The sequence below is a fragment of the Anomaloglossus baeobatrachus genome, chromosome 10 (assembly GCF_048569485.1).
Source record: "Anomaloglossus baeobatrachus isolate aAnoBae1 chromosome 10, aAnoBae1.hap1, whole genome shotgun sequence".
In the NCBI taxonomy this organism is placed as follows: domain Eukaryota; kingdom Metazoa; phylum Chordata; class Amphibia; order Anura; family Aromobatidae; genus Anomaloglossus; species Anomaloglossus baeobatrachus.
The window spans coordinates 49,336,512-49,355,208 of NC_134362.1; the positions used below are offsets into that span (position 1 = coordinate 49,336,512).

At 43.3% G+C, this 18,697-nt stretch overlaps 1 protein-coding gene across 2 annotated transcripts; it reads left to right on the forward strand.

Annotated features, from left to right (window-relative positions):
• The first annotated feature begins 2,817 nt into the window (after positions 1-2,817).
• On the forward strand, positions 2,818-17,922 carry LOC142254675 (LRRN4 C-terminal-like protein). Of its 2 annotated transcripts, none has more exons than XM_075325861.1 (2): positions 2,818-2,906; positions 16,815-17,922. In XM_075325861.1, exon 2 carries the CDS (start codon positions 16,830-16,832, stop codon positions 17,772-17,774), a length of 945 nt encoding a protein of 314 aa, XP_075181976.1. In that variant the 5' UTR covers positions 2,818-2,906; positions 16,815-16,829; the 3' UTR covers positions 17,775-17,922. The 2 variants fall into 2 exon arrangements, with proteins under 2 accessions (XP_075181976.1, XP_075181975.1); XM_075325860.1 differs by lacking the exon at positions 2,818-2,906 and adding an exon at positions 14,359-14,480.
• The last annotated feature ends 775 nt before the right edge of the window (positions 17,923-18,697 follow it).

Genomic DNA, 18,697 nt, shown 5'->3' on the forward strand with positions numbered 1-18,697 from the left:
ACCACTGAGCCACCGTGTACTGTTCCACTTGCGCATAGCTTCTGATGTGAGAGCATCAGAAGTGATATGCTAATGACCCTCTGCTGCGAGCGTCAGCCAAGGGTCATGCAACTGAGATGCGATCTTGCGATCAGCTCACAGCTGCGGAGTAGAGGGAGGGAGCACTTTCTCCCTCTCCTGCCCGGCCTGTCTCTGCGTACATTGCACTGCGGTCAGATGACATGCAAGTGTAGTGTGATGTTTCACACGCTCCCATAGATTTGTATGGGAGTGCATGAGCCGAAACTTGCTGCCAAACGCAGCGTGCTGTGATTCATTCCACATGCCGCTATGGCATGAGAAATCAATTGCAGATAGACACTGCCCCATAGTTTTGTACTGGTGCGAGTGCAATCCAATGTTTTATCGGATTGCCCTCGTCCGTACAAAACGCAAGTGGAACCGAGCCCTAACTGCTAGATCTGCAACAGATAACATTGATTGTATCAAAATGTCCAAAAACAGCTCAGTAAGGGACACATCGCTGGAATCAGGGTCTCCGTCTTTACATTATGCTGATCTCATATGGGGGAGCAAAAACCTGGTGACAGATTCCCTTTAATAGAGGCTCAGGCAGACGGCCCTTTTAGGACTATACAGATCACTTATTGATTGCTATACGCCCAGAATGATTTTCTCTGAGCTTCCCATTATATATCAGGCATGCAGAGATTTGTATTTGTCACTTTATAGCTTATTATATACAGTTTGGTGGTGTTGATCTTCTGGACAGATTCTCTTTAAGAAATGTTCACACAATGCGGTTTCCACAGCATGATGCATATTAGTAAAGTGAACAAGACTTTACCAAACCCCATCACATGCCGAGTAAAAAAATATATATGAAATCCATGAAGAAATTGACGTGCACTGCAGATTTTAAACCTGTGGCATATATTAATTTTAAAGAAAAAGAACATTTTTTTTCCTACAGTTGACATAACCTCTTAAAGGGGTTTTCCACTTTACACCATGTTAGGCTATTAGATGGGGTTGTAAGGAGGAGACATTGAATCAATGGATGCCTATTAATTTGAATCATGGTTGAATGTCTATGTTCTAGAATTTTGCAAATGGAAGAAGGTGAAACAAGTTCTAAGGATATACCTATACTGATTCCCTTCTTCTACATTCTCTCCCTTCCTACGACTAAACTTGATGTACTTCTGTCATCTATGCAAACTATGTAAAGAAGAGACCCTGAAGAAGGGTACGAAACGCGCGTCGGAGGCGGGAGGCAGACACACAAGCCAGGAGATTATTGTTTAAGTAAGTGCACAGCATTAAGTGGGCATTAGTGCAGTATATTATAGTGGTGAAAATGTATATACTTTGAAGTAAGCTGTTAAAATCAATAATGTATTATATTAGGCCAAGTTGGAGCCATTACAGGTGATATTGTATAGCAGTATAGACCACTTAATAGATTGTTTTAGTAAAGCAATTTTACCACTATTTAATTGAGATTGTTACAGGCACTCTTATATATTCTAGTTATTCTTGTACTGTGTATTTAATATGTATCATTGATATTGTTGAGATCTATGGTTATTTATTGATGTTTATTACACATGTATTTATGAGAATTAATTTTTCAATATATTGGCTTTGTTTTTCTGCTTCCACACTGGTGGTATTGTCCTTTTTATCATGTTTTTAATTTTTTTTTTTTAATAAAAATATTAAGTTTTATAATTATACTATTGAAATGGTGTCTATTTGATTCATATTTTTGGGTCTTTGTGTAGACGGAGAATATTGAATCTATTTTTGATTAGATAATTATGTAAAGAAGTTCTCTCCAGTAGTGATATTAGCTGTAGATTTATTGGAAACAGACTCTTCTGTAGTCATGCAGGTCTTCGTGAACAGAATCTGGAGCATGCGCATTGAAGTAATGATGGTACTGCGGCGAGCGGAAGTGGACTCACTGGACTACAGGGAAACCCCGGGCCTACCCTAACGTGGGATAGAGGATCCAGACTGTGGCAGCCAACCCACAGAACAGGGGCAGATACAGGAGCAGACAGGATCAAGTCTCAAGTGTGGATAGGGAACACCAGGGTGGCTCAAGGCAGGCAGCACAGGCAGGATGGACAGGCAGAGTCTCTAGTATCAACAGAGCAGGACAGGCAGGCAGAGTCACTAGCAAGGCAGAAGGCATGGCCAGAGCAGGACAGGCAGAGTCTCTAGTATCAACAGAGCAGGACAGGCAGGCAGAGTCACTAGCAAGGCAGAAGGCATGGCCAGGGCAGGACAGGCAGAGTCTCTAGTACCAACAGGGCAGGCAGAGTCCAGAAACAGGCAGGATGGGACTGGAACCAGGTGCCAACAGAGCAGGACAGGCAGGCAGAGTCACTAGCAAGGCAGAAGGCATGGCCAGGGCAGGACAGGCAGAGTCTCTAGTACCAACAGGGCAGGCAGAGTCCAGAAACAGGCAGGATGGGACTGGAACCAGGTGCCAACAGGCAGGACGGGCTGGTAGCCAGGGACAGCCTTGAACAGGACTGGATACAGGACAGAACGGGAGGGACCAGACAGATCAGGCAGGAACAGAACGGAACGGGACCAGATGGGACAGGTGACCTGACAACTGACTAGGCAGAACCAAATGACTAACAGGATCTATGGTGTCGACCGGGCTCCTTCCCTAGTGGGAGATTGCCTTAAATACCTCGTGCCTCTTACCGATAGGCTAAAAGTGACGCGCTGGCCCTTTAAGAGAAGAGCAGCAGCGTGCGCACACTTTCTAGTTGTGCTCCTGGAGGTCCTGTGACGTGCACACAGACTCCGGGAGGTGGGCGGTAGTGCAACGCACGTAGAGGAAGGAGCAGGGACGACGGGCAACAAGGAAGCCAGCCGCGGCGGTGAGTCAGAATGCGTCCCTGCAAGAAAGGAGAGACACGGACGCAGCATTACAATGCGTATTAATGTATGCATGCTCAACCACCAGACGCAGTAGACAGGCTGCACAGGAGACTGTAGAGGTTAGATCAAAGGCACCAAAGATGGAGACTTGTAATCTGGTGGGTCATGTTTGAGTAATAAATGATTGGATACTGTACAGATTCCTCCATATGACACATTCTGATGGGATCTGATTTGGAGCTGGGATCATGGGTTACCTGTTAATAGCGGTGTCAGTCAGTCCTTTCCTGCACGCTGTCGTCTGTTAGACTTTCTGTCTACTTCTCATCTTTGTCTATTTATAACTTGATGTCTCTTCCTGCTCAGACAGCAGATTCTTTTCTCTTTTCCTTTAATTCCTCACTCTCTCTAATCCCGATTGTTTTCCCACCCACGCATTTCATGGACTTAGTCACTGCACCCCCTGCAAATGGGAATATTAGGAGCTAATGACCACACTTCCTGCCCCTAAGTCCCAGTATACACATGATCAGCCCCCTCTGAACTCATCATCATCATCACTGGCAAGAAAGCGTTCCCATCTCCTACTCCACCTAATGCCATATTTATTAGGATTTGAACTGAAGAGAGAAAGTTACATTTTGTAAAGCAAATATAGTTATTAGCACTAATGTATAAATCCAAATTAGTGGCAGAAATATCATTGGTTACCACACACGTAGACGAACAGGGGCCCAGAGGTAAGGGGCCTAGGACCACCTCCAAATTATGTGGAATTGTGCATTATGATGAGCTATTGTCACAATGACTATGGGATAGCGAGGAACCAGGGCTCCAATGCTGTCCATCAAGTTAGGGGGCCCCTATGCTATCCCTAACTTACTCCTAATGGTGGAGAGGCCTGAGTCTCCTTCATGCCCCTGCTCGAGTCCTGAGCCGTCCTAATCTTATTCCCTCTCCCCCCAAGGGAGAGACAGGATAGGAGTGTGTTAAAACCACAGAAATAACAGAGCGTAGAAGAAAGGGTTCTCAATACCGCGCCAAGGATCCAAACAGATTCAGAAGGAGATTAATGCTTCTTTATTTTCCATCCATAAGTCAACGCGTTTCAGGAGTCACAGCTCCCTTCAGCAGGACAGTAAGCAAAGAACATCAAATCTGTTGGAATCGAGGTCTGGGCAGCCTAAAAACCCCAGGTCCTGACGTCACTAGGAGGGCTATTGCCATTTTGACCTGAGTTGGCTGGTGGTTTTTTTCTGTTTGCTGTTTTTTTTAGGTTGTGGGTGGTCCTATGACGTCAAGACCTGGGGTTTTTAGGTTGCCCAGACCTCGATTCCAACAGATTTGATGTTCTTTGCTTGCTGTCCTGATGAAGGGAGCTGCAACTCCTGAAACGTGTTGACTTATGCATGGAAAATAAAGAAGCATTAATCTCCTTCTGAATCCGTTTGGGTCCTTGGCACGGTATTGAGAACCCTTTCTTATTCTACTCTCTATTATCAGCCGTACCTGGGACTGCTGCCTGGACTCGGTTTCTCACATGCCTGCATAGTGGTTGTGACTGGCACAACCACTATAGGTGAGTTTGATTTTACCTTTGTACCCTTTCTATATTGGGGTAAGACCCTATTGCGCTTTCTTTCCACAGCTCTCTATTACTAAAACCACAGAAATAGACAGTGAAACCAAAACTCATCATGCACACACAGAGGTATAAGACAATAAGAGATTAGGAGGAAAACAAGAGCAGGAAGGAAACAACAAGACAACAGGGGTTAACTTCACAACCACTTCAAGCAAAAGCAACAGTTTCACCATAAAGTCTGGGACACCAAATCTCATAGACCAACAAACAATAAACTATAGCTGGCATGAGTAGAAGATTTCATCCAGCATAAATAGGAGGAGAGCAGATGTGATTGGCTTCCTCAAAACATGTGATCACAGGAGCCTATTAAGCAGACTAGCAGAGATTAACTCACAGCAGGTCAACGCCCGAGTCTGCTCGTGTTGATCCCAGAACAAGAAACTATTGGGCGGAGTGTCAGAATATGCAATGTGAATAGAGCCTGATGCCACCATGACAGTCGGTGAAGTTTGTGCAAAACTCTGTGTGACAGCTATTGGACACCGGCCTAAAGCTGATTAGGAATGGATGACTGAAAAATAATAAAACAGATGGAATTCACAGCACAGAGGAATGAGGCCCCATAGAAGTCACTTCGGTTCAATAATTTCTCGTCAGTTCCCATTTGTGTGTATAAAAAAAAAAAAGTCTCCCTGTTCATATGTCAAGTCCTTTTAACGTCTGTTAACGGCTTCAGCTTTCCAAAAATGTCACGCGGAACAGAAATGGTTATAATTGGTTTCTTCACTGTTGAATGGATTTTAAAAAATCTTGAAAATGCCAGTAAAAATTATTACACAAAAACACTGGAAAAACACAAAGAAAAAACACTGGTGGCTATAAAGTCAAAAAAGACGCCCAGGAAACCACAACAAAAAAAATATAAAAAAGGAGAAAAAAATCTGGCGTTTCCTGAAACGTCTTCCTCTTAAAAACTCATATTTACCCACATGGAAAAGACATGGTGTGTACAACACCTTAGAAACTTTGAGTAGAGAGAACAATATAACGGTATTGTTCCCTTGATACGTCAGAGACGCAGATAGGGACAGAGACAGGCAGACAGGGAAGGAGGAGACAGCCAGAGAGACAGCCAAAGATAGATGGGGAAAGACACAGACCTTGATAGAGACAGACGGGGAAAGAGACAGAGAAATAGAGACAGACAAAGACAGGCAGACAGGGAAAGAGACAGACAGGAAAAGACACAGACATAGAGACTGGGAGACAGACGGGGAAAGAGACAGACCTGGGAAAGAAACAGAGAGATAGAGACAGACAAGGAAGGAGACAGACAGAGACAGGCAGACAGAGAAAGAGACAGACAGGAAAAGACACGGACAAAGAGACTGGGAGACAGACGGGGAAAGAGACAGATGGGGAAGGAAACAGAGAGATAGAGACAGATGGGGAAAGAGACAAACCTGGGAAAGAGACAGACCTGGAAAGAGACAGATGGGGAAAGAAACAGAGAGATAGAGACAGACAAAGAAAGAGACAGACAGAGACAGGCAGACGGGGAAAGAGACAGACGGGGAAAGAGACAGACGGGGAAAGAGACAGACCTGGAAAGAGACAGACCTGGAAAGAGACAGACCTGGAAAGAGACAGACCTGGAAAGAGACAGACGGGGAAAGAGACAGACGGAGCACATTACTTGGCCAATTTAGTTAAATCTGTGTGGAATATCTGTGGTGTTGGAATATATGTTGTGAAATGCTTCTATTAGCTTAGTTTTTGCCTTTTAATAATTACATTTATATCTATTGTTTTGTGGTTTTTGTGTGCAGAATACATTTTTGTTAATACATTCTATTTTGTTAACAGCAGTTATTAACCCGGGCGAAGCCTGGTAGTACAGCAAGTATAAGGCTATGACCGCACTTTGCGTCGTGCTACTTGCAGTAACGCATGCGTATTTACCGCGTTTTAGATGCGTTTTCAGCGCTTTTTACATGCTTTTTCCCTTGCGTTTTGACAGATGCGTTTTGAACATCAAGACACTGCTAAATAAAGTTTAAACAGTCAAACAAAATGAAAAAAGAGAAAAAAAAGCAAAACATATATATTTATTGAATTAATAAAGAAAATAGTTATATGTCATGAAATTATAGCGGTTTTATAATATTTATTGTTAAAATAGCAATACAATCATAATTTTCTTTAATTTCATTGTCGGACTATGTGTGTGTAAAGGGACATATTAATCCATTATTTTATTGTCAGAAAAGCATGCGTTTTTGAAGTTAAAAACACACTCTTTCTGCAACTAAAAAGCAGGTAAAACGCTGGAATGTTGATGGTTGTTGCTTTTTGACACTTCTTATTGACTTCAATGTTAGCAAAACGCTGCAGAAATGGCTAAAACAATTGACATGCTGCTTTTTTGAACGCATGGTTTTTGCCACAAATTATGCAAATTAAACGCAGCGTTTTGAAACGCAAAGTGCGGACAGGAAATCCACATTTTCCTTTGACTATCATGGAAAACCAAAACGCATGACTTTTGGCATGAAAACGCTGCTGCTGAAAACGCTGCTGAAATCAATGTGAAAATGCAAAGTGCGGTCCTACCCTTATATAGAGGAATAGATCCCTCTGTGTGTAATGACTCTTTATAATATATAGGAATAGATCCCTCTGTGTGTAATGACTCTTTATAATATATAGGAATAGATCCCTCTGTGTGTCATGACTATATAATATATAGGAATAGATCCCTCTGTGTGTAATGACTATATAATATATAGGAATAGATCCCTCTGTGTGTAATGACTATATAATATATAGGAATAGATCCCTCTGTGTGTAATGACTCTTTATAATATATAGGAATAGATCCCTCTGTGTGTAATGACTCTATATAATATATAGGAATAGATCCCTCTGTGTGTAATGACTCTATATAATATATAGGAATAGATCCCTCTGTGTGTAATGACTCTATATAAGGCCCGTTTCACACGTCAGTGAAAAACACAGACGTTTTTCACTGGCGTGTAAAACACGCACATGTCCCTGCGTGTGCCGAAAATCACGGCACACGTGGGTTGTCTAAGTGCAATCCGGGCTCCGTTCTCCATGGCCCATGATTGCACTTAGAGATTCACTCACCTGCGCCCGCTCCCGCTCTCCATGGTGCTGATCGCTCCCGCGACGCAGCATCCGGCCGGCTGTGACCCCTGCAGCAGCTGCTTCCGGGTCGGCTGTGTCGCGCATAATGAATATGCGCAACAGTAATGAGCCGGCTCAGAAGCAGCAGGGAGGACGGGCTGCAGAGGACATTGCTGGACGCCGGGTGAGTTAAAATGTTTATTATTTTAAATGCACGTTTTTTTCTGGCCCGTGTTTCAAGACCACACCACTGCGTGGTCCATGGAACATCAGTGATGCCAGAAAAAAATGGACATGTCTCCGTGCAGCAATCACGCACACGCGGGTACGCCGCACGGAGACACGTGCAGTGAAAAATCACTGACGTGTGAGCAGACCCATTCATTATAATGGGTCTGCGTATGTCAGTGATTCTGGTACGTTTAAAAAAAAGCACAAACGTACCAGAATCACTGACGTGTGAAAGGGGCCTTATATAGAGGAATAGATCCCTCTGTGTGTAATGACTCTATATAATATATGCATTTCTCTTTTTGTATTGAATTATTGAAATAAATTAAATTTTTGATGATATTCTAATTTTTGGAGATGCACTTGTATATGTGCTGCTGTATGGGCACTGCCGTGTGCACAGGCCCCTAGAGCCTGTCTACTTTTCAACATAATTTTTGCATTTACATAAAGAGCTGCATGTTACACTGACTAAATATACATTAGATATATACATTATTTCTCTCCTTACCCAAGTACTCCAATTAAGTACACCAAAGTTTTCCAAAAACTAAAACAATGAAAGGCAAATCATGAAGACAGTGAGTTCCCTAAAGACATGGCATCTCACAAGAAGCTGTGGACATTGACTATTGCCAATGTAAAGGAAGTCTGCTCTGTGCAGAGACTCATCAGGGGAATGTCAGTATGGAATAATTGAGTATTATGTACATGACGCCCACTGCAGAGTCTTAAAGGGATTGAACACGATTAGAAAAACATCTGCCCAGAAGTTGAGTATGACATTGATGTCAATCGAGCGGAGCTGCAATACCAGACACGGCCTATGGACTGGTGTGTCACTGTTGGTTCAAATTGTAAAAGTAATAAACAATGGTTCTAATTCTGTACAGAATCTACATAGTATTTCTTTAGCTAGCATTTCATTGATGGAACTTCTCATAAAGATAAATATACAGTAATTCCCTCCGTTCTACAAGAATGAATGGATTGTCTGACCGTGGTTCAGACTATTGTGCTTATAAACTTTAATGAAGAAATGTTTTCCAAAAGGGCATCTTGAGGTCCTTAATTTTCTATGCAATAATCCTAAGAAGGAGTATGGGGAAGGAAATGAATGACACAATCTCATGCATAAACTTTGAATGTCACGCAAGCACAACCACAGACTATTTATTTATAAGACTGTGTTCACATATATACGGGACGCTCTACGTGGAAACTCAAGTGACCTCAATATAGTTTATAGGGTCCATAATTTGGTGGCAATTCTGGTTATTTTCACCATTCTGCTCCTATTGTGGAGACAGCAGTGAAAATAAAAAAATATAGCCGTGACCAGAACCTAATGTATACGCTTGTGACTGGAGATGTCTGAATGTAGATTACTGTGTAATGTACAATAAGACTATATGTATAGGTAGTACCAGACTATAGGGTAAGAAATAGTTAATTGTTGGCACTAGTCCACAAAGGGAGGAGTTATCTGATAGGGTAAGAGACGGTTCCTTCTAGAAATTTTAGTGAAAACCTAGTGGGCGATCGATACGGACATATAGTCTGCAGGTCGTGAAGGTCACATGCAGTGGGTGACTTGTAGTGGAGAAAAGAGACTGGAGTCGAGACAGCGTGATCCTAAAGTGCTGACCAAGACACTGAACGCTAGAGAATGCTGAGGCTAGAGATCGGCCTCCATATGGATAGAAGGGTCTGGAGAACAGGACTTTAGCGACTAGGCCTCAAGCCCTTTTCATGTTGTCCTTGTATTTACATAATGAAATCTGCAAATTCTATCAATGGGCGTTTGATCGTTTTTTCCTTGGTGGTTTTACTCAAGGTAACAGGTTGAAATGGATTGAGACATTTAGCAAAGTTGGCTTTCCCGGGCAGAGTCTCACAAAACATCCAAGAGCGTAAGGCTGTACTCTGACACTACGGGCTACCTCTTTCCCTCTATTCTATGAGATAGCGTGATCCTCAAGTGCAGACCGTGACACTAGATGCTAGGGAATGCTGAAGCTAGAGATCGGCCTCCATATGGATAGAAGGGTCTGGAGACTTTAGCGACTAGGTCCCAAGCCTAAGAGGTAACAGTTTGAAACGCATTGAGACATGAGCAAAGTTGGCTTTCCCGAGCAGAGTCTCCCAAAACATCCAAGAGCACAAGGCTCTTCTCTGACACTACAGGCTACACCTTTTCCCCTACAATACGAGGGGTATAGGTGTGGATATGGAAGTGTCTGGGAGCACAAGGCTCTACTTTGGCTATAGTGCCAAAACTCCCGACCCCTACGAGGAGAATCGACAAGGAGCCACTGAAGGGAAGGTGATCACCACAAATTGGACTGTAGTGTTAGGCTGGGTTGAGCTGGGACTCACAAGATAAGTAAGACCTGAAACAATATGTCTGATTATGCTTTGTACAATTGAAAAGAGCTAATCTGGTGTATAAAGTTTGTGGAGATGAATCGTTAAGTAAAGGCTTGTAGTTTGAACTGAACTGGTGGTGTCCATATGGAAGCGAGTCATCTTTTGGTCTTGGCCAGCTGATGTCAACGGAAAAATGAGTCCTTTACGGGCGTACAGTCCACACGATGCAAGTCCTCACACCCAGCCAGGACTATGTCTTGTATGTAGTTTTCTGGGGAATCCGGAGTCAATCCCTCGCCTACGAATACCGCCCAGCGTCACTCTACAACTTCATAGTTTCTGAGCCTAGAAGTTGTTAAAAAAAAAAAATATTTTATTTTTTTTCTGAACTGTGCGATGACTATGCTCCATCACTCCATCATATGATCCTGTAGGCTTCAGAACTGCCCATAGCGACATGATGTCCTGTAACAGTCATTGACGTTACAACACTTCTGGATTCAATGTCAGGGTAAAATGATCATCACACACAGTATATCACAAAAGTGAGTACACCCTTCACATTTTTGTACATATGTTATTATATCTTTAATTGGACAACACTGAAGATCTGACCCTGTGATACAATGTGCAGTGTCAGTGTGCAGCTTGGATAACAGTGTAAATTTGGTGTCCTCTAAATAACTCAACACAGCCATTAATGTCTAAACCAACAAAAGTGAGTACACCCCTAAGTGAAAATGGCCAAATTGTGCCCAAAGTGTGAATATTTCGTGTGGTCACCATTATTTTCAAGCACTGCCTGAACTCTCTTGGGCATGGAGTTCACTAGAGCTTCACAGGAGCCGCTGGATCCTCTTCCATCTTCCATGACGACATCTCGGAGCCGGTGGATGTTAGAGACCTTGTGCTCCTTCACCCTTTGTTTGAGAAGGCCTCACAGATGCTCAGTAGGGTTTCGGTCTGAAAATGTTTGGCCAGTCCAGTAGTTTTACCCTCAGTTTCTTTGGAAAGGCAGTGGTGGTCTTGGAGGTGTGTTTGAGGGTCGTTATCATGTTGGGATACTGCCCTACAGCCTAGTTTCTGTTGGGAGAGGATCATGCTCTGCTTCAGTATGTCACATTACATGTTGGCATTCATGGTTTACTCTATGATCTGTAGCTCCCCACAGTTGGCAGCACTCATGCAGCCCCAAACCATGGCACACCCACCACCATGCCTGACTGTAGGCAGGACACACTTGTCTTTGTACTCCTCACCTGGTTGACACTTGACACCATCTGTACCAAATAAATTAATGTTGGTCTCATCCAGGCACAGGACATGGTTCCAGTAATCCATGTCATTAATCAGCTTGTCTTCAGGCTTTCTTGTGTATCATCTTGAGAAGAGGCTGCCTTTTGGCATGAGAGCCATGCAAACAAATGTAATGCAGTGTGCGGCGTATGGTCTGAGCACTGACCGGCTAACACCCCACTCCTGTAACCTCTGCAGCAATGCTGGCAGCACTCATACATCTATTTTGAAAAGACAATCTTTGGAGATGATGCTGAGCATGAGCACTCAACTTGTCCGGTCGAACATGGTGAGGCCTGTTCTGAGTGGTTCCTGTCTTGTTATACTGCTGTATGGTCTTGGCCACCTGGCTCCAGCTCATTGTCAGGGTGTTGGCAATCTTCTTATAGCGTCGGCCATGTTTATGTAGAGCAACAATTCTTTTTTTCAGATCCTCAGAGAATTCTTGGCCATGAGGCGCCATGTTGAACTTCCAGTGACCAGTATGAGAGTGTGTGAGAGAGATAACACCAAATGTAACACCCCTGCTCCCCATTAATGAGTCACATGACACTGGGGAAGGAAAATGGCTAATTTGGCACAATTTGGACATTTTCACTTAGTGGTGTACTCACTTTAGTTGCCAGTGGTTTAGACATTAATGACTCGTGTTGAATTATTTAGAGGACACCAAATTTACACTGTTATACAAGCTGCACACTGACACTGTACATTGCATCACAGGGTCAGATCTTCAGTGTTGTCCCATGAAAAGATATAATAAAATATTTACAAAAATGTGGGGGGTGTACTCACTTTTGTGATATAATGTATGGATAATTAAATTGAGGAAGTTGGGGATCCATGCAGTGATGAAGCTATAAGAGTATAGCCCTTTAGGACATGAGCACATGGTGTCTTTATAGACATTTTTCAAGCAGAAGAGGCTTCAGGGAAACACATCTTATTTGGTTTCTCCTTGGTCCTTTTTGTGGTGGATTCACCACAGGGTCTTTTGTTTTTTCACTGTAAATAGAAACTAGTGAGTGGCTTCCAAACAGAAGCTGTCTGAGGAATGCTTAGGTCACTTCTTTTAACTCTTTCACTGCTTTCAAAGACTAAAGAAGCTAAAAGGACTCAAAAAGACTGAACATCTGCAAAGCAAGTGGTGGTTCTTTAGCATTTTTCAGGCATATAACAGGCGAAATTGGGTAAAAATCTTCACTGAATCTGAGTTCATCTCTTAATGTTGCAGAAGACATTCACACATATTAGCCTGGTGTCACTGGGAATGTACTAACAGACCAGGGCTTCCTTAACTGGCCCTTAGACTTGAGTCTCTGCGCTGTCCTTCTTCTTGGAGGTAAGCTTGATGGCAGCCATGTCCGAGCCCCCAACGTGACCCTGTCTCCTGTCTGAGCCCTGATCTTACTCCCCACACTCTTGGGGCGGGCCGGAAACCCAGGAACAAAACCCCACAGAATACATGGACAAGAAAAAATGAAACCTCGTACACTCTGCACTCAAAGGAGAGACTATATGTGTACAGGGGTATAAAGAAAAGGGTAGGGAATAAACTCACAACTAGGGAATGTTCACACCACACACAAAAACAACTTTTGCTCACCATGAACTGACAACCACTCAAACCAGGATCGCTGAAGCTATCTTCGGCGATCTCCTACTAGACTCCCCAGCCTTAAATAGGAAGAGGCCAGCTGTGGATGGTGATCAGCAACCTGGCTCTCAGAAGAATTGCACACAGCTCCAAAAAGGATTAACTCCCGCACGGCTGGGAGTAGTGAAAACAACTCAGCTGATGCCCAGCAGAGCTGAGCACTTAAGAGAGGCTTACACTCACCAGCCTTTAATAGAAAGGGAGCAGCTGGGGAAGGTAATCAGCAACCCGGCTCTTAAAAGAGTTGCACACAGCCTCAAAAAGTATTAATTCCTGCACAGCTTAGAACAATGAAACAACTCAGCCAATGCTCAGCTGAGCTGAGCACTTAAGAGATACCTACACTCCCCAGCCTTAAATAGGAAGGGAGCAGCTGTGGAAGGTAATCAGCAACCTGGCTCTCAGAAGAGTTGCACACTATTCCCAATAGGATTAACTCCAGCACGGTTTGGAACAATGAAACAACTCAGCCGACGTCCAACTGAGCTGAGCACTTAAGAGAGACTAAGTTGCCTATCGGACTCTGCAATGTGAACAGAGTCTGACGCCATAGTAGTAATTTGCGTGTGTGGATCCGGACAGTGCATAACACCTGGCTGTAATTTAATAGAGTTAATTGGTTGATTTTCCTTGTGAAATCAGTAACAATTTCCATGTATTTTAAAATGCACATTATTCTATGTAGTTTATTTTTACAGTGCATGTAAATGGTGCAATAAATATTTCATTCTCTTGCCATTGCCTTGTCAGGTGATTCTAGAATTCTAATCCTGTGAATTGCACTTTGCTCAGTATCTAGAGCCTTGTTCTTAGGTATTCGTAACACAAATACTTAAAATGTCAGAAAATGATAATTTATCACTTAAAATGGCCTTATAGGGAAAAATTCCTAACGAGACACCCACTAAAAACAGTCTGCGGTGCACATCTGCTGCTAGGAAGCTAAAGATTCCCACACTGCACAAAACATCTGGAAAGAATATTTTAGTAATGTAACTTCTCCAGCACTCCCATCGATGTACTCCTGTGTCTGTCTCTCCTCCCTTCATTACTCCCACATACCCAGGCGGTGATTCAGGGGGTGAGATAGATGACATCACAGTCCTGTGTAATATAAAGAGTCAGAGCGTGTGACCAAGAGACTCAGACAGTGAAGAATTGTGTTCACGTAAGGTTGTATTTTACTAAAAAGGTGGAAATTCTTCAAGTTAAAAAAGATACAAAAAAGGTCACAAAGGAAATAAAGAAGCGCTGATACATTATATCTAAAGAGCAAAGGTAAGATAAATATTTGTATTAGAGTCTGCAAATTGTTAAAGGGGGATTTGCTTTTTCAGAATTCTATTTGCTACTTATTTGGACTTTTCTTGTTACTGTTGGATTATTTGTACAAAAGGGGATTTGCTTTTTTTAGAATTGTATTTGCTACTTATTTCTACTTATTTGGACTGTTTTTGTTACTGTTGGGTTATATTGATACAAGTATTGTCACATTCCCCCCCAAAAAGCTTGAAAAGACTCTCAGTGAAAGCTACTGTTTTATAATGCTGTAAACAATAAAACAATAACAATTGTAAACAATAGAATGTTGTTTGGAAACAGCAAGATTCCAATTACAAGATAGAACCATGGTTTGTTTGTATTGATGAAAAAGAAATAAAAACAAACATAGAGAAAAAAAATGTATTTACTCGTAGGTGATCAGTTATTATGTTTATTATAATGTACACATCGTTTTACATATTTCAAGAAAATATAGGATTTGGCAAACAGTCACATTGAAAATATAATCCGATATGTCAGCAGTATGTTATAGACGCAGAAGAGGACAGCCTGGACCAGGGGTGGACATCACATTGGTGCAGCCAGTGCGGCTGCACAGGGGCCCAAGAGGTTGGGGGGCCCATAACCACCTCCAAAGCAGGAGGAATTAAGCATTTTTATGAGCTTTTCGGCTGCAAAGGGCCCATTTATTGTTCTTGTACCGGGGTCCTTTTCTGTCCATGTCTGGCAGTGAGGGCCCATATATTGTTCTTGCACAGGGGCCCTTTTCTGTCCATGTCCGACAGTGAGGGCCCATATATTGTTCTTGCACAGGGGCCCTTTTCAGTCCATGTCCGACAGTGAGGGCCCATATATTGTTCTTGCACAGGGGCCCTTTTCTGTCCATGTCTGACATTGAGGGCCCATATATTGTTCTTGCACAGGGGCCCTTTTCTGTCCATGTCCAACAGTAAGGGCCCATATTTTGTTCTTGCACAGGGGCCCTTTTCTGTCCATGTCCGACAGTGAGGGCCCATATATTGTTCTTGCACAGGGGCCCTTTTCTGTCCATGTCCGACAGTGAGGGTCCATATATTGTTCTTGCACAGGGGCCCTTTTCTGTCCATGTCTGACATTGAGGGCCCATATATTGTTCTTGCACAGGGGCCCTTTTCTGTCCATGTCTGACATTGAGGGCCCATATATTGTTCTTGCACAGGGGCCCTTTTCTGTCCATGTCCAACAGTAAGGGCCCATATTTTGTTCTTGCACAGGGGCCCTTTTCTGTCCATGTCCGACATTGAGGGCCCATATTTTGTTCTTGCACAGGGGCCCTTTTCTGTCCATGTCCGACAGTGAGGGCCCATATATTGTTCTTGCACAGGGGCCCTTTTCTGTCCATGTCCGACAGTGAGGGCCCATATATTGTTCTTGCACAGGGGCCCTTTTCTGTCCATGTCCGACAGTGAGGGCCCATATATTGTTCTTGCACAGGGGCCCTTTTCAGTCCATGTCCGACAGTGAGGGCCCATATTTTGTTCTTGCACATGGGCCCTTTTCTGTCCGTGTCCCACAGTGGTCTGGACAGATTGATATATATGAGTTTGTGGGGAAAGCTTTAGTATTAATGATTTTTTTTTTTTACATGAAATCTCAGGTCATTCTGGGGTAAGGCGTCCAGAGGGGGTTGGAACTGATTATCCGCTTTCTCTGCATGCATGCTTACATAGGGAATGTAGTCTATCAATGATTAGTAACACCACTGTTTGGATTACTGCAGTTTAGTTTACTCTTAGGTATTTAGTGGCATCCCATTCTTGACTTTACTGATGTGCTTTATGCAGGGGCAGACAACCTGGAGCCCAAAAACAAAGAGGGCCGCTACCACCTCCAAAGCAGGTGGAATTGTGCATTATGATGAGCTTTTGGACCACAAAGGGCCATATACTGTTCTTTCAGATGAGACCTTTTCTATGCGTTTTCACCAGTGACTCTATGACCTTCCCACCATGTTGTGTTGGCAATTCAGAGACGCCCCTAATCCCAACCAGAACTGCTCCTAAATTTGTTGGGACTGTTACCAAACAGTGGGAACAGACCTGGCACATTCAGGGCAGGTGACATATTTGCCTTTGTGGAGTAATAGGTAGAAAGAAGATAAATTGCAGCATCATTTCATAGTAGTTTTCCACCGTGTAACAATTCTAGAAGTTGTTTCTTCATGCATTGGATATTTTATGATTGCTTTGTCATATATGATCAGCTTTTTTAATATTTTAGAAGAATAATGCAAGTAACATTTATTTTTCATCATTGTTTCTTCACTCATCCCTCTTGTTTCCATTTCAGAACCTTGTGGCCATAATGTCTCCTCACACATCTCCACTTTTCCTCCTGGTTCTACTTTGTGTGGCCGTCACTGGTTTGCCCGTTGAACAAAACATATCAAAATCAGTGGACAGTAATGACACTCTACCTTGGAGTAGTGGTTTAGGCTTTATTCCTACTTCTTCACCACTTAGGATGAACAATGAAGCTTCTGTCCCTCAAACCTTGGGCATAACACAGAGTCAGAAAACGACGCAGGAACGCATTCTGTTCATAACTGAATACGTGGACTATGAAGATGATGATGATAACTATGAAGATGAAGATGATGGTGCTGAGGTGGTCACTGAGACCCCACCTTATTCTAATGAAGCCTGTCCATATGATCGCTGCAAACATCTCCAGATACCTTGTGATGAGATACAGAAGATGTCAGGAGGGAAATGTCTCTGTCCTGGGATTAGTCCAAGCTCAGTTCTTCCGGACTCCCCAAATTTAAAACAGGTTACTCCTGGACAGGCTGGAATAGAGGTGAACTGGTGTGCTCCTCTTTCAACGGTCCAGTCCTATAGAGTGATGTGTGGTAGACCTGAAGAACCACTGGAGGAAGGACCCTTGCTCAATCAGTCACATCGCTTCTTCTCGATAACAAATCTCCTCCCAGGAACTGCTTACAGGGTGTGTGTGGTAGCCATAAACGATGCAGGAGAAAGCCAGATAGAGCCTGGAGATGGAGAAGAGGAAGAGCTGGACCAAGGAGATCCTGTAGGACCATGTGGCACCTTTCACACCTCTGCCTCACAGGGATCTTATGTGGCTATAGGAGTTGGCGTGGCAATGCTCGCTGGAGTATTGGTGTTTTCTGTCCTCTTTTATTGGTTTTGGAGGAAAAAGAAGGCCAGAAGTATTAAAAGGACAAGAGGGGATGACGCTGGGGTAACCAATATGTCTTTTAAGGCTGAAAGCATTGAAAACCTATGAGACAAAGGAGGTTTTTGTAAATCTTGTATTTAAGTGGGTAGAATATGGATTACATTTCACTATATACTATGAGTCATAGGGTCTATGACTATTTTATGTATATATTTATTTATTATATTTATACAAAATAAATATATTTTTATAGAAATTTGATATGTTTCATCCTGTAAATAGTCTATTGATTAAAAAAAAAAAAAATTGTAAAGAAAATAATTGCAAAATCACAATTACACAAAGTTTAGAAGCCCAGACTGGCACAATCTCATTGGGTTTGGACAGTCTATGGGCCGCCTGTTTTGGCAAAGCAGGAACTACACTGATAATATCAAGTCTGTACAGTATCCAAGATGAGATAAAGGGCCTCTGCTGTCGCAGCCGATGTGGGGGCAGTGAGCAGGGTTAGTGGACCCATTGGACCACGGGGGACCTGGGCTTACCCTTTAATAGGAGAGGCTTAACTAAGAACCTACCATGAGGCAGACGCCAGGTACCACTTCCAGGGCAGTGACCGTGACTGTGGCAGCCGGCCCCCAGGACAGGTGATGGACACCGGTATAGACACAGGTGCAGGCAACGTGACTGAGGAAGGCTGCACAGGGTGGGTGCAAACAGATATGGTGGGCACAGCAGGGACAGATCGGTATGAGAAGGCAGACTCCGATATAGGTAGTGGATACAAGGGTAATGGCACCTGACAACTAGCTAGCAGACTAAAACACTGACTAACTAGGAGTGTTGCGCAGGCATCTCCCCTAATGGGAGGGTGCCTTAAATACCTAGTGCCTGTCAGCCATAGGATGAGAGGCATTTCTGGGAAATGGCATGCTGGCCCTTTAAGAAGAGGGCTGGTGTGCGCACACGCACCCTAAACACACTCCTGGCTGGAGACCTGGGCTGCGTGCATAGGACCCAAGAGGGGAATG

What these genes read in the sequence shown, in the direction of transcription:
- LOC142254675 (XM_075325861.1), top strand. Translation starts at nt 16,830, where the DNA reads ATGTCTCCTCACACATCTCCACTTTTCCTCCTGGTTCTACTTTGTGTG.